Source organism: Epinephelus lanceolatus, chromosome 24 (assembly GCF_041903045.1).
Source record: "Epinephelus lanceolatus isolate andai-2023 chromosome 24, ASM4190304v1, whole genome shotgun sequence".
Classification (NCBI taxonomy): domain Eukaryota; kingdom Metazoa; phylum Chordata; class Actinopteri; order Perciformes; family Serranidae; genus Epinephelus; species Epinephelus lanceolatus.
This window is the reverse complement of record NC_135757.1, coordinates 18,360,737-18,384,397: the sequence shown is the minus strand read 5'-3', so window position 1 is coordinate 18,384,397 and position 23,661 is coordinate 18,360,737. Positions and strand designations below refer to the sequence as shown.

At 40.4% G+C, this 23,661-nt stretch overlaps 1 protein-coding gene across 2 annotated transcripts in view; it reads right to left on the bottom strand.

Annotated features, from left to right (window-relative positions):
* Positions 1-302: 302 nt before the first annotated feature.
* The window catches only part of stk11ip (serine/threonine kinase 11 interacting protein), a 40,850-nt gene continuing 17,491 nt past the window's right edge, over positions 303-23,661 (bottom strand). Inside the window, exons 18-26 of one of the 2 annotated variants that reach the window (XM_033616293.2) lie at positions 21,745-21,896; positions 21,369-21,624; positions 17,323-17,432; positions 15,222-15,319; positions 13,614-13,795; positions 6,464-6,548; positions 5,318-5,400; positions 2,792-3,018; positions 303-2,469 (exon numbers count right to left, since the gene is read on the bottom strand). In XM_033616293.2, coding sequence (XP_033472184.1) covers positions 2,329-2,469; positions 2,792-3,018; positions 5,318-5,400; positions 6,464-6,548; positions 13,614-13,795; positions 15,222-15,319; positions 17,323-17,432; positions 21,369-21,624; positions 21,745-21,896 — 1,334 coding nt within the window. In that variant the 3' untranslated portion in view covers positions 303-2,328. The remainder of the gene's footprint in view (positions 2,470-2,791; positions 3,019-5,317; positions 5,401-6,463; positions 6,549-13,613; positions 13,796-15,221; positions 15,320-17,322; positions 17,433-21,368; positions 21,625-21,744; positions 21,897-23,661) is intronic. The other variant, XM_033616294.2, reaches the window with a different exon arrangement.

The window sequence follows — 23,661 nt, the reverse complement described above, 5'->3', positions numbered from 1 at the left end:
CCAGACTTCTTCTGCAGCTTTGTGGCATTCCTTCGCTGCTGCTGCTTTTAACTGGAGCCAGAAATACTGTAGTGATTAAGCTGACCCAATAAAGGAGAAGTGGCTGGTGAAGACAGCAGCTCCACGGCTGTTATTTAGCACCAGTGAAGGAATCAAACAATCCGCAAAATAAAAGTTAAAATGATCTCATTCACAAGTTTCTGCTGGTTGATTCTGAACATTTACAATGACGCTACATTGCCCTGGTGAAATTCTGATTTTGACTTGAAAAAGGAAAAAGGAAACCACACAAAAAAGCCACAAAAGAACACATTACTTTTATATTCAATTATACACATCATACATGAGATCTTTTTTCCATATTTATATAAAAATAAAAGACTTTTGTTGCATTAACCCATCATGAAAAAATGCCAATAAAGAAATAAGTTACGTTAGAGTGGTTACACTAAATTAACAGTGCTGAGCTCCATTTGATCTTTACTGCATCTGTGCATGATGACAATGTGTACACAATCACATTGTAGCAGCTACATACGTAATGCACACAGCATTTAAAGTGATAGATGAGCTGAATTAAAGGGACAGTTCCCTAAATCAAAAATAGATAATTTTTTTCTCACCTGGTGTGCTGTTTATCAGTCTAGATAAACTTAGAAAAAAGCATCATGGTTTGTAACTACATGTGTTACCAATGTAATGTAACGTCACGTGACATACGTAACTAGCGTCGTATACTACACATACTAGCACACTATGTTGTTATGAAAATAACTTGACTGACTTTCGGTGTCACATGGGAAATGGGCTCCCAGGTGAAAGTTCTGAATTTGCTTGACCTATCCAACTCCAGGCCCTCCAATCCAGTCTCACTCCGAAGTCATCGAAATCCGCCGCTTGGGCAGTGACTTGCGGCCTCCAAATGTCTCTTTCCAGAAATCATGATCCAGTTACTCAAGATAATCCACAGACCTTGTTGTGAGCAGTTTCATGAAGGAACTATTTCTAGCAAACTACTCCTGCCACCTGTATCACCTTGCAGAAGGAAATGTGCATCTACTCATAGACGAGAGGCTTGTGCTTGTGACAGTGTGACATATAAACATTAATGGTGTCCTCATTAGCTGAGCTGTGATGTTTGCTAGCATGGTGGTGCTAAGTTAGCTAGCAGTAGATGCATGCTTCCTTCTGCACAGTGATACACTTGGTGGGTGTAATTTAGTAAAAAGAAAATAGTTCCTACATGAAACTGCTCACAACAAGGTCTGTGGATTATCTTGAGTAACTGGGTCATGATTTCTGGAAAGAGACGTCGCTGTTGAGTTTTTTAAATGTATTTTTTAGTGCTTTTAGTACCACAAGCTGAGTGCTATCTAGTTCCATTATATTGGAGAGAAGACAGACATCTTTACGGCTGATATCTCCAACGCTCGGAAACTCACAGCAAACAATCTAGATTGATAAGCAGCACTACAGGTAATACGTATTTCTGATTTTGGGGTGAACTGTCCCTTCAACATAAGGATTTAGTTGATTTACTCAGTAATATAAATCCACTGCACTTACTGAATGATGACAGAGCTTAGCAGAAAGTAAACAAAAAATACACCAAGGTTGCAAATTAATAAAACAAATTATGTTCCCCAGTTTTAAAGGAAAGATCTGCTACTGCTCATCTCTGAGAAGTTCACCAAATTTCTGCACATTTGCACTTCTGGTATCCATTTACCCTCAATGACACCATCTTGAACCATGACCTTTTAGAAGCACCCCCAACCTCGTGTTGAGTGCGTGATGTTACAACACACTGCACCCTAAGACGGCAAGAAAGGGCTCTGTCCAACTTAATGAGGGGGGGGGTGACATATTTTAGGCTCAGCTTCTTGCAAACCCCCAAACAAATGCCCTCTTAGTTCCCAAACCTCAAATCTGCTCCGCCTCAGCCCGATGCTACAGTGACTGAGGAACAAAACGAGATGCATTAAGGTGCATTTCAACATGAAAACATGGTAGCCGTTAAAAACACAAAACAAGGCACACTCCATTTCAGCTGTAGACAAAGCAGGATGGTATATGGAGGATAAAGAATTATGCAACCAGCGCTTTTACAGGCTCGTGTGCCACATGAATGAGTGCAATCATTTCCAAGTTCTTGGCTGAAAAGACGATGAAAGCAACGAGCGTAATGGGACCAGACTGAGTGCAGACTGCGCAGAGAGAAAATAAAGAAAAACTTGCTCACGCTCACTAAACAATCGCCCGTACCAACACACAGATTCATGCTCACAAAACACACACAGTCTGTAACTTTTTTCATGCCCTCCCCCATCATGCTGCTTTGTCTTGCAGGGTTGTGTGCAGTTTCACTCCAAACATGGTCTCCCACTGTGCTCTGACCCAGGCCAACAGACCCTGGAGGAGCTCGGTGCTCTCCGAGCGCACACACCACGTCTTCTCCTGTTTCACCGTCTGTGGGGGAAAAAGCACAGCGAGACAAACTTTAGAAATTAAAGCAGTTAATCCCAGGGAAACTTGACAACACAACAAACTGCAACAGGCTGCTGCTGCTGAGTGTTTGCATACAAGACTACAATCAACAAGACTAATCTGCTTGTTTTTGTTCTTCTATCATGATGCAAATAACAGCTGACATGGATTTATTCACAGACACAGGACTGAGCTTAGTGCGCACGAAAACAGGTGGATGTAAAAATTCAGCACAAACTGTCAAAAGACTGTGAATCTTTTCTTGATCCTTAAGAAAGCCCCCAAACCGCACTTGCACACTCACCTCATCGTAAAGCTTAATATCCATCCTGCACTGATCTGAAGGCCAAAGGTGGACTGAGCTCACGCAGCTGATTGGCAGCGTTTCTAAAATGGTAACGCTCCCGCTGCTCGGTTCTTTGCTTTCATTCACTGTCGGGTCAATTGAGGTTTTCCTCCACTGGTGGTCTTCTCTGAGCAGGTACAGGGTTTCCCGGGTTGCCAGGACTGTCAGTGGAGTCCAAAGGTCCTCTGAAAGAAAAATAGGAGCTGTGTCACATTCTTTAAATGGCCTTTTCATCATTTAATTTTCCCTCATGATTGTAGTTTGAAGTATTCAAAGAGACAGTTCACTGTGTTTTGACTGGCTGCTACCTCGCCCAGGTCTCTCTTGGTAAAGAGATGTTCCGTCTCAATGGGACTTCCTGGTTAAATAAAGGTTAAATGAATAAAATAAGCCAAGTGCCATCTAGCTCCAACATATTCAAAAAAGGCCACATGATAAGTGAACTTTGCCCTCTTTCCCCACCCTATGTAGTTCTAAGAAAAAGGTAAAGCTGTCTTCAAGTGTTGGTTTTAGCCTGATTTAGTACTGTACTTTTGTTGACAGTCTTGAATCCCAACCTTTAAAAGCTTTACAAATTACCATTCTGCTACAGAGATGAGTTTCAGCATTACAGTATTGTCATAACGCTCCATCTTCAGCAGAGGTAAAGGCAGATCTAGGCACGCCAAAATTACAGCACTTGAAATTCCACGGGTGTGCACAGCTGTGTGTAGCCTGCAGCTACCTTGGCTTTATGTGTGCTGAAGCACAGACAGTGAGGCATCCTGTAGCAGCGGAGCACATGTACGGACGACATGCATACCTATCAGTCTCCAGTCATTTAGCTGGGTCACAACAACAGATTCCTGACTCATTATAGGGCAAAGGTGAAGAGATCTTTAACAGGTACCACACGTCAGCTGCTTCCAATGCATCATTCTTCTCTTCCATATTTTCTCTTCCTGCCAAAGTTTGGTTTATCTTAAAGATACTTTATTCCTTCTGTTTCTTCCTTTCCTACGCACTTTCCTTCCATCCCTTCTTTATTTCCTTCTCTTACTTTCTCTCCCTCCCTTCCTCTTTTCCTTCACTTTTTACCAGCCCTCCTTCACTTTCTTTCTTTTCCAAGCTTCCTGTTTTCCTTCCTTCCTTTCCTTCTATCCCTGTTTTACTTTCCTCACTTTCTTCCTTTCTCTCCCTCTCTCCCTTTTTTCCATTCTTCCCCTTTCCCATCCTGTCTTTCACTTTCTTCCTTTCCCTACCTCCTACCGTTCCATCATTACTTCCTTTTCCTCCCTTCCTTCCATCCCTTCTTTACTTCATTCTTTCTTACTTTCCCTCCCTCCTGTCCCTTCCTCATTTTCTTCCTTCACTTTTTACCAGCCCTCCTTAACTTTCTTCCTTTTCCACTCTTCCTTTTTCCCTTAATTCCTTTCCTTCTTTCACTTTCTTACCTCCTTCCTTTCCTTCTTACTTCAAATTCTTCCTCTCCTTCTATTCCTCCTTTACTTCATTCTGTTGCTTACTTTCCCTCCCTCCCTTCATGCATTCCTTCCTTCCCTTCTATCCCTCTTGTACTTTCCTCACTTTCTTCCTTTCTCTCTCTCCCTCCATTTCTTCCTTTTCATCTTTCACTCCCTCAATCCCTTCCTTCCTCCTTCCTCTATTTCCATCCTTCTTTTACTTTTTTCCTTTCCTTACCTCCCTCCTTTCCATTTTCCTTTTCCATTCCTCCCTTACTTTCTTCACTTTCTTCCTTTCTTTTTCCACCCTCCCTTTTTTCCTTCCATCCATTCCTCCCATCCCTTTTTGCTTTCTTCACTGTCTTCCTTTCCCTCCCTATCTCCTTTCTTTCCTTCCTTTTCTTTTCGCTCCCTCCATTCTTTGTTTCCTTCCCTTCCTTCCTTTCCTCCATCCCTGTATGTACAGGAGGTACAGTACTGAATAATTAGTCCAGCCTAATTTGTTTTAAGAAGTCAATAATCTTGTATCTATTTTGTTATTGTTTGTCTCATTTAGCATTACTCCCAGGCATGTCTCTTATATATTTCTGGTGTCGCAGGAATATTATACAGACTTTTATTGTAGCATTTACCCTCGGCTGTTTTCCAGCTGGTTAAAATAAATGTTATGATCTTGCTTATTTGTTTTTTCCTCGAGACTGTTAGCTAAATTCCCTGATAAATACAAATGAGAAATATCTAGTTGTGTGTGTACATACAGAGCACCACCAGGAAAGATGACAGGAACATAACAGCCTCAAAAGTAATAAACCCCTGACAGCACTGATCTTTACATCTTCAGACCTCATTACACATGACATGTTGAGTCTTGAAATCTGATCTTACTTGTATAACGTGAACATATAGAGAACTCGGTCAGGATCAGCGCAAAGGAGGAACGCAGATGAAGGCAGAACCCTTGACTGATATCAGAGAGATTTAGGTAGCAGACGCAGAATAAAGATTACAGTGCATGTTTTTGCAGAATTAACAGAAATGTCACCTTGCAGAACAAAAGCCAGAATGTAGAAAAACTGCAGCTGGCCGTCCTCCACATCTGCCTGGATGTCGTCACACACCAGAGGCCTAACAGAGCACAAGAAATGAACATTATTCCATGCACATCACACATAACCTGGCTGCTGTGTAGCTAACAGCACAGACACTGTTTTTATAAAGATAGCAGTGTTGTTGAGGCTTCTGGCTGACAGGTGCTGTCTCAGATGGAAGCACTTGAGCATCACGGGGTGAATTTCACAGTAACTGTGAAGCAAAGGGGATAATTGACATAATAATGGCTGACAGAGCTTGGATTGTGAAAACACTGCGAGTGTGTTCTGAGACTGTGGTTAGCTGCCTCGCAACACATGAAGGGGCTGCTCTGATTTGTCTGTATTTGTTGACTATTGAGCTGTGGAGTCTGGTGCCTGAGGACAAACGGCAAATTGTGAGATCTGAGGTATAAGTGAGCGTTGGTACGTGGATATCTGCTCCTCATGACGAAGGTAAGTCTTGGCACATGTCACAGAAAATGCACCGTTTATCATTTCCTCATCCAAACTGAAGGAAATGTGCTATTTATTTGACTTCTGCTAGTCGGAAAAGCACATTTTCAAGGTTTTCCAAACTGCTTCAAACACTCTGTATCACTGAAATGTTTATTTTTATTATTCACTGCATGCTTTTTGCCCATTTTGCACTTGTTCGTGAGAAACGTTAGCCATTTCCTCCACTGAAATAACATTTTCAATATGATAACCACATTCCTCTCCGGTGAGAGCCTAGAGAAAGCTACTATCTCCTGTTTCAGAGAGAAACATACAAAAAAAAGGTGTAGAAAAACTTCTTGAGGTGATAACAAACTACACCACATGACTCAGGATTTGTAGCGCAACACATGTTCCAAATTAAGATGTGGTTTACCAGCTAATTTAGCGGCGCAGTTTTACAAAATGATGTCTAAAAAAAGCTGATTGTAATCAACTAAAGATGTGACAGAAACAGGCAGTCTTAACTCACACCTCCCTGACTGCATACATATGTGCACGACACTATTCAGACCACATTTTTCTGCATGTAAACAAATAAAAGTCAAAGATGTCTGCCATTTTCTCCCTGCAGCTGGAGATGGGGATGAAGCGGAGCGTACCAGAGATGGTGCTGAGCGGTGAGTCTTGTGGTGGAGATGGAGTTCAGCTTGCTGTCTGATTTGTGGGCCATCTCTCGCACTATTCCTGAGGAAATAACAACAGAAATATTATTATTATTATTTTGAGGTACTTGTACTTACACTCTGAAGACAGGGCTGTTTTCTGACACCATGAAAACATTTTAGTTCTCACAGGACAGTCACACTACCAACATATGATTGTCTTATAGAAAATGATGCACTGCTGTAGATGAAACTATCCAACAGTAAATAAAATTGCATTGCATATCTCTGGGTTTGGACTTTAAGTTGAACAAAATTAGTTCAGTCTGTTTTTTCCACCATTTTAGTTCATTTTTATTAACTCTTGTACTCATCATATTCCTATTGTTACTCGATTAGACACTGTTTTTTGCTTTGGTCCTTGAAAGCACTTCTTAGCTTGTATATTTTGCCAGATATTTAATACTCTATTATTTTAAAACTGGGCCCAGTGAGTGATCCTGACCCGAGGAACCCAGTGGTTGTTACTGGTTGTTGAACGTTAAATTGTGGTTACTGTACTTAGTGTTACTGTAATTTGAAGCATTCTGTGGCACAAAAATGTCCTTCGGGATAAATGCAGTTCTACTGAATTGAACTGAACTGATTTAATCAACGTACTGTAAGTTCTTCACGGTTCTGTCCTGCGACTTGATCGGATGCTGTTGGATTGGTTCAGACAAAGTGGATCATCTGGAAAATTATGTGTCGAGTTGAGTCATAAAATGAATTGATTTGTGGCACACTTTGTAAAAAACATACTTTTTTAATTTTGGGGTTTTGGAGAAGGTATCAAGTATTTTCAAGTCAAAAGGCCAAAGTCCAAGTTAAGTCACAAGTCATTGGTGTTAAAGTCCAAGTCCAGCTGCATGTCTTTTTTTGTCACTTGAGTCTAAAGTCATCATTTGTGACTTGAGTCTGACCGGAGTCCAAGTCATGTGACTCAAGTCCACACCCCTGCATGTCAAGCTCTGTATGTCCCCTTGTTTTCTTTGTCTGTACTTTGAAATTTGTATCCCTTCTTATCATTGTTGTACCTGAAAAGCACTACTATTTTGTTTTTTTTTGCATAAATAAAAAGTAAGTCATACTTGTTAACTGAAATATCTAACTGCCAAAGGTTTAAAAAAAATCAAAACAAAAGAGCACAAGGAAGGGGGATGGATTCAATCCCTGAGAACTTATCAGCCAACCAAAGACGTGTTTCAGCTCTGAGCTTGTTGAAACAGCTGTGAAGGTAAATGGCTGTGTGAAACTGTTCAAATACCAGATGTCAACCACAACTCCAACTGAAGCATCTCCCTGCTCACTAACATCAGACGTTTGGGAGGAAACAGAGCATGCAAGCACTGACTTCTTGGATTTGACTGTCATAGTTAACAGTTTGATAAAAGATAACAGTTACAGATTTGTGCAGGGTAAACATGTATCAGTGCAACACACTGTGACACAGAAAAGGTAGAGCAGCCTAAAAATCTCACACCCAAACATTCATGCAAAGAAGACTGAACACAAAAGCCAAACTCAATCTGAGACTACTTCTTCTGCTATTGTAACTCGGATAAGAAAGCCAAAAGGTCTCTGGTTGCAGGTGTAAGATTTCAGCCCCACAGAATCCGCGGGTGAGAAAACGTTGGGAACACAATGCGCTGGGTCACGCTCGCATTCACGAATTGTAGCGTGTCATTGAGTGTGACAACAATGCAGGGCAGACAGGATATCTGTAGTGTGGCTTTGCAGTCAAGTTTGAATAGACGGATTTCAAAAGGATTTAAAGGGACACTGAGGAGGAGAGGGGAAGAAAGAGGGCAACACTGGGTTTACAGTGGAGGAAAATGATGAAACAAATCCTGCCTTATCAATATCCTTCTTTTGAGGAAGGTAAAGGGAGCAGAAAAGTCTCGTCAATATCATTTTCCCACATGGGTCACACGTTTTACAAAATCACAAACTCCCAGGAGTGTGTACATCAGTGTGTAAAGGGGCAAAAGACATGATTGTGTAACTGCTGTAGTTTCTTTGGATTTGTTGTATTTTACTAATATTTCCATGTATGTTACTCAACATAAAGACATAAAACATCTACAGACGTGACTTACTTTATGCACATATTCAGTGGTTGCCTACTGTGGGTCTGGTGACTCCTACTAGGGGTTGCAAGATTAATTTAAGGGGTCGTGACCATGAATTATCTGGGGTTTAATAACCTTGAATGCACAGTATTTAATTTTTGCCACTAGGGGTCTCTCTGTCAAAACAATTGCAAAAAACGGACATTGGTGACATCGTGAAGTTGCCAGGGATCATGGGGGTTGTTGTCTTCATTACTAAAAAAACCACCATTGCCAATAAAAATCTATCTAACATGGCTCCGACAGAAATCATGTTCACGGACGAGAAAAGTATTTAAGTTTTATTTATGTTACTTTCATGTTACTCATTTAATGCTACTAAAACAGCTGCAAGGTAACGTTAGCTAACGCAAGATTAAAATTAACTTACCATTAGATGAGTCGACCTACTGCTTTTCTTTGCAAGTCCCAACCTCCTTTGCTGTGATTGGCTGGCACAACACATCATGGTTGGCGGCAGTTAGGGCAAAGAGGTCATGGTTAGGGTGAGTACCAGCCAATCACGATGCAGCAGGGCAGGACTTGCCAAGAAAAACAGTGGGATCCATAATAATGTGTCAACTACCCATACAGCCACTGCAGCTACCTTTATGTAGCAAATTTAATCATGAGGTTAAACCACTTGGCAAAGGGAGTAGCAAAACTAACCCACGCTGCATCTGTGAGACTGTTGCTAACTTTGGTTGATGTGGGACAGGATTTTCAAAACAGTAATCTGTACTGTTACTGTATGATTTTTAATGATTTATTGTCTGGTGTTTGCTGTGTTGGGGGTAGTGGTTTTATGACACCATTGACAGATGACCAAGTTAAACACACTGTTACCTTGAATACAGTGCCAGATTTCTCTGGGTTTAAATATTGTTGGAGACATTTGCGATAATTTAAGTACACAACACAACAAAATATTTAACACAGGTCTAGTTTTGACATTTCAGTGCAGACATATTACATATTATATCTTTAAGTCTTATATTAGATGGGAATATGATTCGTCAATGTAACAGAAAATGAATCTATACATACTGTATGCACTGGAAGATATTAGTACCTGCTAATAGCCAAAAACAACATTTGCACTACTTGACCAAGCTCTTTTGCACTGGAAACCTTTTCTCTTTCCTAAAAATCATATTTGGTTGTTAAATCTTAAACTGTTGATTGTAAAATATTCTAAAGTTAATCAAACGATGTTGTTGTTGGATGAAAATATAATATTCTTGCCCTGTTCTTTGTTATGTCTCGAATGCTTTTAAATACTCAGCAAAACACTAGTCAGTTTGAATCAGATTCATTTCTGTAATCAACTTTGTGATAATTTCATCTGAAAGTAAAATATTCAGCAAAAAGCCTTTTTGGAAAGTTTTTTTGGGCAAAAATGACAGATGGTGGCTTTATCAGTGTCATGGAAATTTGCATTGGACTTGAGTCAAAGTCTCCCACATTGTTGGCGAAACATATTTAAATGTTGAGTAGAAACAGTTGAGCGTCAGACTGACCAAAAGTTTAAATATCGCGTTAACATGGACAGATTTAGTGAGGTGCCATCCAAGATCGCAATCACAAGTAAGCAAAGGTGACGGGCTGGGCGTGTTGCAGCGGATGGACTTTAGTTGGTGCTCTGGTTTGTGTCAATATTTCTGCTTCCTCTTGTTTCAGTCCCAGACTCCTTGGCTGCTTTCACCACCAACAACAATGCCCCTGATGATTTTCACATGAAATCAAATACCATACCAGTGCTTGATATGTCGGACAGCTGAGGCAGGGCAGTATGAAAAGGGGACAGGTTACTGTTTTGTCTTGCAGTTTAAAACACGGCTAAAAGGTGCATTTCATCCCAGACCACGTTCCTTCTTGCTACTACCGAAACCTCAAGTGAAATCTCCTGTAACACATTTTGACTCCAACAATGAAAACTGACAAATTCCTCCAAAGTGAGAGAAAACAACTGGCCGACAAAAAGGGCAGATCAGTGACTCGTTTTTGTCTCTTTTGGCTGCAGATTCCAGAGGTCTCGTGTTATCTCTCCTGTTTCAATGAAGCTGTGTCAGACTCGCTTAGTTTCTGAGCTCTAGAAATCTGTGCCGTTATAACCACATCCTCTCTTTCTTTCTCTCTCTCTTCCAGCCAGCAACTTCTCCGTCATTCCAGTTGTGGTTTTCATCTTTGTCCACATGATGGGAGCCAGCTTGGACGATAGATGGGGTTTGTTATGGTTAAGCTTTTCCGTACGTCTTCTGACAGAATATTGCAACAGCTGTTTTGGGGTTAATCTGGCATCAGGAAAAGTATCTTTTCCTTCAAGGATCAAAGAAAATATAAACATCATATACTTTACGTGCCAGTGTTTGGCACTTAAAGGGGACCTATTATGCTTTTCCTTATATACGATCACCAGCCACTTTATTAAGTACACTGTTCAACTGCTTGGTAATGGAAATAGCCAATCACGTGGCAGCAACTCAACGCATGTAGGCATGTAGACATGGTCAACCTGGTGAAGTTCAAACTGAGCATCAGAAAGGTGATTAAAGTGACTCAGAATGTGGCATGGTTGTTGGTGCCAGTATTTAAGAAACTGCTAATTTACTGGGATTTTCATGCACAACCATCTCTAGGGTTTACAGAGGATGGTTCGAAAAAGAGAACTATCCAGTGAGCAGCAGTTCTTTGGGTGAAAATGTCTTGTTGATGCCAGAGGTCAGAGGAGAATGGTCAGACTTGTTCAAGATGATAGAAAGGCAACAGTAACTCAAATAACCACTCATTACAACCAAGGTCTGCAGAAGACCATCTCTGAACCAACAACATGTTGAACCTTGAAGCAGATGGACTACAGCAGCAGAAGACCACACCAGGTGCCACTCCTGTCAGCTAAGAACAGGAAACTGAGGCTACAATTCACACAGGCTCACCAAAATTGGAAAATAGAAGGTTGGAGAAACGTCGCCTGGTCTGATGAGTCTCGATTTCTGCTGCAACATTCAGATGGTAGGGTCAGAATTTGGTGTGAACAACATGAAGGCACAGGTCCATCCTGCCTTGATCCTGCCAGATCTCAATCCCATAGAGCACCTTTGGGATGTGGTGGAACGGGAGATTGGCATCATGGATGTGCAGGTAGGTGTGCTAATTTAGGAAAAGCTCCTTAGGGTCGTATTCAGATGTATGAACATACGACTTTTGTGGTCATGTGGTTTGCAGAAGTTGCCGTCTGTTTTACAATGTAAGTCTATGGGAAAAGGTATTTTGGGCCCCATGGCATCACGTGACAAACCTTGAAGTTGTAATTCCACTGTTTGGCCACCTAAGGCAGTGTCTTCATTTAGGATTACAGTAGCTTGAGGGTAGAAGCTATTTGTGAGGCACTAATCCTGGGGGCTTGGGCTGCAATGATGGTGCTGAGATGTAGAAGGCCCAGATATGATCAGAGCAGACCTTTTTGAGTGGAAACGTAAATTATAGCGTGTCAGACAGAGGGTGAATACAGGTGTTTCTAGCACAGACAGTATGAGGAAAATAAAGTGTTTAATGTTCTAGTTGAAATCCAAGACAGAAATATGAACCTGAAATGTGCGTAATAGCTCCTCTTTATAAATCTTTTTTAGGATGCAACTGGAGGCAAATCATTATTCTTTTTTTTTCACTTGTCTAATCTGTCTTGGACAATCTGCTGGAAGTAGACAGAAAGAAAAAGTAAGAGAGAGTAAGAGGACAGAGGGTACACTCAAGAAAGAGTGAGAGAGAAAAGAAAAAGTATGTGATGGAAAAAGTGGGAAATGCATCTAAATGTCACTTGATGCAGGTGGTTCAAATGTAACTTTGGGATAAGTTATGAACACCCATGTGTTAATTCGCTTGCTCTCTTTATAACATTACTCCGAGTAAAGAAAGAAGCAGCATATTCTTACAAATATGGCCTACAATCTTTTCTAACTCCCTGTCAGTTGTTTGTATTTATTGCTGTAACAATGTTTTTTATGCTGCCTTCTTGGCCAGATCTCTTTTCCAAAACAGACAAGTTTGTACCCCATTAAATCAAGAAAAAAATGAATGAATTGGAACTTAAAAAAAAAGTTTATGAGATGCTAGAAGATTATTTATGAAACAACACTTTTCATGTACTTCCAAAAATATTCTTGCTTGATTGTGTATGAGTGAAAGCTGAACGGAAACACCATCAGACAGCAGCTGGAGGCAGAGAGTTGTGGAAAAAGTGGGACTGCTCTTCTAATCAGCATGTCTGTTGGCTGAATATGAAGTGGGGTTTTTTTCACTGTGTTTGGTATCTTGTACCCTGAAATTGGTAATATGAAACAGTAATTAGGGGAAAATACTTTCATACGTCACACTGTCTGTTACAAATTTTCCAAAATGTCAAATTATGTGTACTGAGCAGCTTCTCCGTAAGTGCCAAGATGTTTTCCTGTTTTCTGTGCACGTTTAAGGGCTGTGGATTGTCAAATTCATTTTCCATATTTTTCCAGACATTCCAAGCCCGAGGAGCCCCCGTCTAATAAAAGGTTTTCCTCTCAGCCGCTGGTCCTCCCTTGCAGACATGCTGGTCTGGGCAGGATGTGCTCAGTCTGAGTGAACCCAATACCGAGGGGGGGCAGAGATTTGCGTCACGTAGCACACATATGGTATAGTATTAGTTTGTGAGGGGAGTAGGTTGGGTTTCTGTGGCACAATGCCTGTGAGAGGAACATGCTGTTCCAATACCTGCCTTGGGGATCCAACAGAGCTCTGAAGCTGTTTTTAAAATCTAAATTAGTCCACAGTTTATTTTGCAGCATCTTCCCTCAGAGCGCCCTGAGGAAAGTGCTGAAACCAGTGTAACCAGTAAGCACAAAAACAGCAGGGTCAGTGAGTTTCTTTCACTCTGACTAAAATAAGACGTCCTTTTATATGTTTTTCCATACATTAAACAGAAACCATTTTCCACCTTGCTTCTATTTGGCAGCGTTTCTTTTTACCTGTCAAGAGGCCAAAAAAGCGTTTGCAGCGTAAACTGTCCCTCACGAGGAGAGTGTAGGCCACTCCCCCCTCACCAAACTCCATGTGGATGCTCTGAGAGCCCAGTCCCACCTCCAGGTAGCTGAGCTCCATGATTGGGTGGCTGTCCTTCTTCTGCAGCCAATCGGAGAGCTGGCCTCTGCTGGGAGGAAACGATGTGAGGCATCAGAAAATGCAGCAAAAGCACCGTCACAGTGAGATGGATTAAATGGTTTACTTGATCTCTGACTCTTGGAGGTGTGACTGCCAGAACAACACTTTAAAATGTGTTTGCTAAAGCCAAAGTTTACTCAGTATAATCACGGCAATAACTTATGCAACACCTCATTTTTCAAGGATTAAGATATAAGGTCAAAATAATAATTTGGCTTCTTGCACAGTGCCAAGAAAAAGAGAGGGAACTTTGTAGTCATTTTGCCACAGCAAACACACACACAGCATGCGCTCCTGTCTGAGGGGCACAGATCTTGTTTTGATGTGAGAAGAAAAGCTTTTCATTTGTGCAACAGACAAGAGGGAAAAAATAACAAAGGGTCTAGGCCTGGCCAAAGGAGAAAAAGACTCCACAGTCCCACAGACACTGCAAGGTCAATGTGTTCTCAAGATGTGACCCAGAAACCTGGGCAGGTTATGCAATATAATCCAAATCCTAAACGGAGAGGGTGGGGAACTACGCACCAGCACTATACTGCTACATGTAGCTACATGCTAATATCAAGGAAACATGTAAACTAGTATGCTGATGTTGCTTATTTCTCCCAGATTTCAGATTATACTCTTGTTGGAACGTGTCCCGCTGTATTTTGAAGCTGTTATGATTGATTTTTTATAGGAGGAAGCACTGCTCTCCACAGTCATTTCCCGCTACATGTACACTGCTCATGTAGGTAAATGCTAACGTCAGGTAAACATGTGATCTTGGTTGCAGATGTTGTTAATTTCTTCCCGAATTTGGACTGTATTCCTGCTGGAACATGACGACATGAGTGCCGTTCTGAAAAATGTTACGATTTTCAACTGGAATTGCTTTAAGTGGCTGCATAGGAAGTCGCTGGGTGTAGAGCCTTTTTTCTAGGCCAGTGGTTCCCAACTGGTGGGTCATGGTAAAGTGGGTCATGTGTCCATTCTTAATGGACTCGCAAACATTTCAAGTTTGTAAACTTGTTTTGAAGTACCTTCTCTCTCCTCCTCTCTCAGATTCTGAAAAGCTGGTGCTTCTTTATTTGCTAACAATTATGTCCTGTTACTGCACGTCTCTAACATGGCTTGTTCTCTGCAGCCTTTGTGCTCCACTGTCTCACAGGTTGCCTGGAATCGCGGCTATGCCTGGATCACAGGTCGTGGTTGAGCTGCTGCATGTGGCCCTGCCTGATGCCGACTACTACTGCTGTTATTACTAGTCATATTTTTACTATGATACACATGATTATTATTGTCACATACATATACATATATATTTGCCTCTGTCTCTCTTTATGTATCATTTTTTCTCTCCTTCTGGGGAGCACACTCTTGCAATTAAGTTTCTCATACTGAGGATGTACTTTGTGTAAAGTTGCCCTACTCACTGGGTTTCAGATGTCAATTCCAAGATATAGATTTGCTTGTTTGACACCACCAACAACGATGGAACTTCGCCTGGCTCCCCAAATTTGACAGCTGACATCTGAAGGTACATAGAAAAAAAGGACACATCACATAAAGCAGGACAATACTCATTGATACAGTCCCCTGCATAATAATGAGCATCACAGGGCTATGAACTCAATACTGACACTGGTTTTTCACAAGCTCTGTCAAGGTTTAAATTCAAACCTCTAGACCAAGGTCTTGCTTAATGTCCTCTAAAACAACACAAAAAGTAAAAGGCACAATTGAAACCGCGAGCAGCCCCTGTCACTGAATAAATAAACACAACTAAGATGAATGGAGCAGGACCTCCTGTTTCCAGCTGTGGTTTGCTTGGTCCTGTTCCGCTCTTTGCTCCTCGTCCAGGTGTCTGACAGAGAAAAGCAATCTCCTGCTGATTTGAAGAGCTCCCAGGATGCAATGCATATTAAAAGAGGTCTCAGAGAACGCTGAGTGACGGCGGGGGGGCGTAAAGCTCGTCAAAGAGGCTACAGAAGAAGAAGATCGTGGGTTGAATGGGCTCCCGGGAGATTTACTGACTGCGCTCATCTTGGCTGACTTGGATGAAGCCGCAGCTGAAGTGTTGCAGGTCTTAAAGCTGTCACCACCCATTAAGCTGGAAGCTTTTTGGCCATTGGGGAGATGTGTTGGAGGACTGTTTAAAACCGCGATCACAAAAGAAACAATCACAGCAACATAAAAACATTACACTGCTAAATTTGAGCGATCAGTCACAGGCAAAATTCTGCTTAGGCAGCAGAGTCTGGTAATAATACTTAATATCAGCTCCACTGAAGAGTTAAAAGCTCTGAAAACCTGTTTTCTAAATCTGCTTCATATTGTGAGCAATAGAGTCCTACATGAACACATTATTTTCTATCAAAGTGAGACGGGTTTTGGTTATTTCGCATGAGAGATTTTTGAGTTTCTGTTTGTTGTATAACAAGGCAGGGCTCGGTTGGAAGAAAATCAGACTTTTACAACATGTGAATCAAAATATGATGACAGTAATTGGGTTGTTAGTGTATGTCGCCAGCAATGTCAGTCAAACCTTATCCAACCACACCCACACAGACAGCACTTATTAGGATTAAACTTAAAAAAATGACTTTTATTTTGGAAAATACACTTATTTGCTTTCTTGCCTCAAGTTAGATGGGAGAATCTGGAGATTCTTTTCAGCTCTCACGTCTCTCTGTTAAATATAAAGCCATAGCCAACAGCTGGTTAGCTTAGCTTAGCATAAAGACTGGAAACAGGGGGAAACAGCTTGTTTTGTTGTTGTTTATTTTGTTTATGTTGTTAATTATTCCCAATTTTGCCAGGGAAACAAAGAAATCTTCATCAGTCCTTGCTTACATTACCAGTGAATGAGCACAAATTCAGTCCTACCGATTATTAATTATTTGTGAATTTTTATGCAGCTTGTTTGAACGTTTTGATGTTGTATTTTTACTCTGTTCTTCTTCGTCATGCTGCCTTGAAAAAGAGATTTTGAATTTCAGTGGGACTATACCTGGTCAAATAAAGGCTAAATAAATAGATAAATAAAATGAAATAATAAAATAAAAACAACCTTTAAATAACCTACTTTTAAAAGCTACTTCAAAAGCTTTTTAACTATATATTGAATAAATAATAATTCCATCTATAATATCAATTTCGTGTTGTATGAAAACATCAACAAATGTCTCCCTCAAACAACTGTATTTCATCAACTTTCTCCCCAAATACTAAATTTTACAAGACTGCATTTAAACAAATCATGAAAACGTTTTAATTTACCTCCCCCCATTCTCATTTTTACTGAGAAGAGCTTGAATGCATCATATGTAACTCAATGCAACCTCTGTTTTAGTTCCAGTGTTGGGTCAAAGACTGTTTCCCTGTTGATATGTTTCTCTACCTGCTAACAGCTAATGGCTAGTTCATGTCCGACCAAATGATTCCTTTAACTTTGACTGTTGCTTTTGTAGTCATGAATATTTTATGTTATTGTACTTCAGATTAGAAAAAACAAGTTTTCAGGGGCTTTAATACCTTGAGGAAAGAGTGAAGCTCCTCTTCCTCCTCAAACACTTCCACATCCAGGAAAAGCTGTAGCCGATGGTCCACCGCCTCGTAGTCCTCAGACAGCAGGTCCAAATCATCTGGAAAGACATGGACAGTTGGTAAACCTTAAAATTGTTGGTCTAACATGAAGAAACCAAAGATGGTGTTTGAGAGCAGTTAAAGCTAACATCCAGTCTTGTTAAGGTTTGCCTTTTCTAGCACTAAACATAACAAAACTTAATGCATCAAGGCTAAAATACAGTTTATACCTAGAACTAGCACCACACAGAAGATCTGTATAATCAGCTCAGTTTCAAGGTGGGCACCCAAGGTAAGTGTCACCAATTCAGTATCTGACCAAATGTCTCCCCCTCTGTTCCTGAGATATGACATTGAATAATGGCCAGAAAAGTGTTTTGTGCAAAACATTATAATGTCACGGTGAAGCTGACCTTTGACCTTTTGGATATAAAATGTTACCACTGAATCATTATATGCTATTAGACGTGTGTATGAAATGCTGTCATGAGTGCATAAATTCTTGAATTATGGCAAAAAAAAAACATGGTTTGTGAGGTCACAGTGACCTTGACCTTTGACCTTCAACTACCATATTCTAAATCAGTTTATCCTTCAGTCCCAGTGGATGTTTCTGCCAAATTGAAGGAAATTCCCGCTCTGCTATCTTGAGATATCCTGTTCACAAGAGTGAGACACACAGAAGGTAGCAGTAACCTTTACCTTTGACTACCAAATGCTAATCAGCCTATCATTGAAAAGTTGACATTTGTGCCATAGTTGAAGAAATTCCCTTAAGGTGTTGTGAGATATTGCCTTCACAAGAATGCAAAAAGTGCCTTTGAACTTTGTACGCCAAAATCTATTTAGTTCATCTTTGAGTCAAAGTGGATGTTTGTGCCAAATTTAAATATTCCCTTCAGGTGTTCATGACATGTTGCAGTTACAAGAATAAGACAGATGAGGACACAGTGACCTTGACCTTTGACCTATGATCACCAAAATGTAGTCAGTTCATCGTTAAGTCCAAGTGGATGTTCATGCCAAATTTAAGGAAATTCCCTCACAGCGTTCTTGAGATATCGTGTTCGTGAGAATGAGACGGACAGACGGACAACCTAAAAACATGCCTCTGGCCACGGCTGTCGCTGGCGCAGACACATAAAATAAACTCACTCAAAATGAATAAATCTTTGATGCCTACTTTATTGATTTGCTCAAATGATATCTTGCAATAATAGTAAAGCCATAGTTTCCTGGCAGCAGCGTGAAGACTAACATATTTCTTGGCTTTTATGAAAGCTATGGCAGATTTTTACTGCAGCAGACTGTAGCATTAGCCAACAGCCCTCACGCAGAAAGGCATTTAAGAGCAATAAATCCACCAATGAACAGCAATGGAGGTTATTCGAACTCTGATGGATGGTTACAGCTAATCAAAAATGACAGGGCACGGACCTGAGGCCAAAACAAACCCAGCGTCATTCATTTTAAGTGCAAACAGTGATCAGATTAAAAAGGCTTTTGAACCTTCAGATGTGTCCTTTAAAGTAAAGGTGAAAGGGGCACACACACACAACCACACACACAGACCCACACACACGCTGATTTATCTTTAGAGACAAAGCACTTCTTCAGAGAAAATTAGAGCCTCTGCTCCACAACAATGGGTTCACTGTGTAACTGAAAAAAGATACTATATTCAGTGTCAGTCAGCATTCTAGGATGAGTACAGCGTCTCCAGTGTGAGACTGTGGTTTCAGAAGGACAGATGACATGGTATTGGCAGTGCAACTACAGTAATCCAAAAAAGAAAAGATACAGAAAGCTATTATTACGACTCAGTCCTCCCTCTCTAAGGCTTTCATTCCTCTCCCATCACTTCCAGTAATGATTCCAATCTGTCTTGTTGCACTGTTACCATGTGGTTCATCTAAAAATGGCAGACAGATGTGGAGGGGAAATCGGATGCTGTCACACAGATACAGAGCGCCTCCAAGGATTTCTGCGCCGCACAATATCCGCAAGATCCAAATACTTCCCATCGCTGCTCACTTTCAATTAAGACTTAAATATATCTTTAGGAAAAGGCGGTGGAGCTGACGTAAACAGTTTACACCACACGCCAGTCGATGTGTTTTTCAGTGACCATTTGAACTGCAGAATTCAAATCAAGTAATAAAATATCATTTATATTTTACTGCTGTTTGGGCTCTCCTCCAATAAACAGTCCTGCCAACATTACAATGTTATTTTGGATGTAAAAAGTGTATGGCTGATATGATTTGCTCATTTCAGCAGATTCATTAACTGTTGCAGTTTGTTCCAGCTTTTAAAATGTGAGGATTTGCTGCTTTCCTGTGTTTTATGTCGCTGAAAATCATGTAGTGACTGATAAGGTTGGATAATATAATGGCTGTGTCACCACAGACCTTACATACCGCTGTTTTCTTTTTACCGACTTCATCAACACAATCCTTGAATCCAAATGTTATTATTTTTGGACTAGCCCCCTCTATAACAGCTGCCTCGTGCATTGGCCTCTACTGGTCTGCCATGTCCTAGCAGGTTGCCAAGTTTGTGAGCATTGCACTAAAAATCCCCCAATCATATTTCAACAACAAAATGTTCTAAATACCTAGGAAAATGCAAATATTTAATTTTACAAAAAGCTAAGCCCTTTTCGAGTCATCTGAATCAAGTCTAAGTCAAGTCTCAAGTCATGGATACCGAGTCAAAGTCTCAAGTCCTCAAATTTGCAACTTGTGTCTGACTCAAGTCCCTCACCTCTGCCCCACAGTAAGAAGGGGCTGTGTTTAAATGTACTGACAGGTAGAAAGGATGAATGGAAATTAACTGATGGATGCTGAATTTTTCTGTGAGTGGGCCATGACCTGATGTCTAAGGAAAAATTTGGACCCTGAGGCTGCCTCTGTTTGGAGCCACTGCACTTAACGCTTTGTTGAAAAATATCAACCCAAAAAAAAAGTTGCTGTCCTAAAAAAACAGAGCTCCTGCAGGGCTCACCAAGTTCAATTCAAGACTTTTTAGACCTTTTTAATACCACCTTATATGAAATTTAAGATCAAACCTGCAACAATTTAATATGTATATAACAAAACCTCATCACTGTCATAAATGCTATTAATTATTGCAATTCTGAAAATACTAAAGACCCATCGAATCTGAATTTAAAACAATTTAAGACTTTTTAAGGCCTTATATTAAGAAAATCTAATTTGAGACATTTTAAGACTTTTTTAGGTCTTATGTTAAGAATACTTACTTTAAGACATTTAAAGACTTTTTAAGGCCTCATATTGACAAAACTTGATTTAAGACAATTTAAGACCTTTTTGAGGCCTTATATTAAAAAAACTTATTGGAAGACAATTTAAGACTTTTTAAGGCCTTACATTAAGAAAGCTTAATTTAAGACAATTCCACACTTTTTAAGGCCTTATATTAAGAAAACTTAATGTGAGACACTTTAAGACTTTTTAAGGCCTTATATTTAGAAAACTCGATTTAAGACATTTCAAGACTTTTTAAGGGCTCATATTGACAAAACTTGATTTAAGACAATTTAAGACTTTTTAAGGCCTTATATTAAGAAAACTTAATGTGAGACATTTCAAGACTTTTTAAGGCATTATATTAAGAAAACTTAATTTAAGACATCTTAATCCTTTTTTCAGGACCTGTAGACACCCTGTATTAAAGTAAGATGGAAAACGTGTAGGGACCACATGGCCTAGAATTGTTCATAATTAAATAACATTGTTTTCACAATATGCTGGCAGAATATAACAATAATATAATTTATCAAATTCATGAGACCTTCTCTGACCCAGAGAAGAAGCAGAAGATGGATTAATGGTTTCATCAAAAATGTTAAATATTTAAGACTTTGTGAGACTACTGCCTCTATTTAAGCAAACTGAATTAATTGCTTTTTAAGACTTTTAAATACCTGCAGATACCCTGACAAAGGTGTTGAGAGAGTAAAAACCCACCATTTGGAGTGGATCTTCCTGCAGGCTGGGCTGTGACTTCAGGTGGCGTAGCACCAGTCGGGGTGTATCGGTAGCTCCCAGCCAGATCTTCTTTACTTTGGCACTCTATGTTGTAGGTCAGGTTGGACGAATCATCACCCTGACCATCCCCGATGAAGAAGGAGCTTCCCTGGGCAGTGATGAAGGTGGGGTCTTGTGTAGTAGCAGCAGTTTCGATGATGGGACTACTGCTGATACTGCCATCCGTGTAATCATCCTGTTGTGATAGAGATGAAAAGTGGACATGATGAGATTCTGGTTGAGCAATTTTGGGAATAAATTACAGCAAAAGGGAAAACAGACAGAGGAGAAGGTTTTTTTATTGGTTAGAAAAGACCTTATTGGCACTCGGAGTGCTCTGGTTTATATCAAGATGATCGTCCTCACTCTCCGGTCCTGATGAGCGCTTGATGGGCGTACTGCAGTAGGGAGTGGATTGGCCAGCCAGCTGGACCACATGATCACTACCACATTCAGGACAAATATTACCTGGAAAAAATAAATACATAAATTCAGGACGTTAGTTCCAAAAAGCTACATATTAGTGATGGTGGAAACATCTCCATCATCAGCTACAAATAGAAGGTGCTCCCCCTCATGGCCTTAATCGGTAATAGCAACAGGAATATGATAACTACCAAACCTGTTACGGTGTGGAAACCTTTTATGTCTTTCATTAAGATATATGTTGACGTTAGTGACTGTTCAACTCCTAGTTTAAGGTTTTGTCATCCATGACATAAAATTATTTGGCAGTCTTTAAGGTAAGGAAATTTAGAAATAGAAAAATAAAACGTATACTGTGTGTGAAATTAAAACACATGCTCACTGGCCACTTTATTAGGTACACATCAGAATGGGGAAGAAAGGTGATTTAAGTGACTTTGAAAGTGGCATGGTCGTTGGTGCCAGACGGGCTGGTTTAAGTATTTCAGAAACTGCTGATCTACAGCCATCTCTAGAGTTTACAGAGAATGGTCTGAAAAAGAAAAAAATATGCCATGAGCAGCAGTTCCTTGGGTGATGTTGATGGCCAGACTGGTTTGAGCTGATAGAATCGCAACACTACTCAAACAACCACTTTTTAAAACCAGAGTATGCAGAGGAGCATGTCTAAATGTCGAACCTTGAAGCAGATGGGCTACAGCAGCAGAAGACCACACCGGGTGCCACTCCTGTCAGCTAACAACAGGAAACTGAGGTTACAATTGGCAAAGATTCAAAAAACGTTTCTACTGTAACATTAAATAGGTCGGGTCAGAATTTGGTGAAAGCAACATGAAAGCATGGACCCATCCTGCCTTGTATCAAAGGTACAGCCTGCTGGTGGTGGTGGTGTACTGGTGTGGGGGATATTTTCTTGGCACACTTTGGGCCCCTTAAAAACAAGCTGAACATAATTTAAATGCCACAGATTATTGATTATTCTTGCTGACCATGTTTATTCCTTTATGACCACAGTGTACCCATCTGCTGATGGCTACATCCAGCAGAATAACACACCACATCACAAAGCTCAAATCATCTCACACTGGCTTCTTGAACATAACAATAAGTTATGTATTTAAATGGCCCCCCTCAGTCACCAGGGACTGCTTTCCCTATCTTTAATAAGTACAAAAGATAGAAAAAACCCCCATCTTACTATTACATATGCAATTCCTAAACTCACGGCTGTGCCCTGTAACATCTCCTCTCCTCTCCTATCTTATTGTAACTTAAGAAATCCAAACTAACGACACTTGACAAATTTTGGGGAGTTATTTTGAATTTAGGACAGGGTTGATGCCGACTTAACTTGGGATTCCTAACTTGGGAAATTCCAAAGGTAGGACGGTTCTGTAATCGCTCAATTCCTATCCTAAGATAAAATAGGATTCCAGACTAAGGAAGTGTCTAAAATGGGGACCCAGATCTCAATCACACAGTATAGAGCACCTTTGGGATGTGGTGGAACGGGAAATTGGCATCATGGATGTGCAGCTAAAAATCTGCAGTGATGCTATCATGTCAATATGGACAAAAATCTCTGAGGAATGTTTAAAGTACCTTGTTGAATCGTTACCACAAAGAATAAGGGCAGGTGTGAAGGAAAAGGGGGTCAAACCTGGTACTAGCAAGGTGTACCTTATAAAGTGGACGGTGAGTGTATGTGAGAATATATATGAAGGTTGCGTGACAACAATGAGGACAGTTTGATCATTTTGACAACCAAATGACCTACATTGTGAGAGAGACAGAAAACACACGTGCC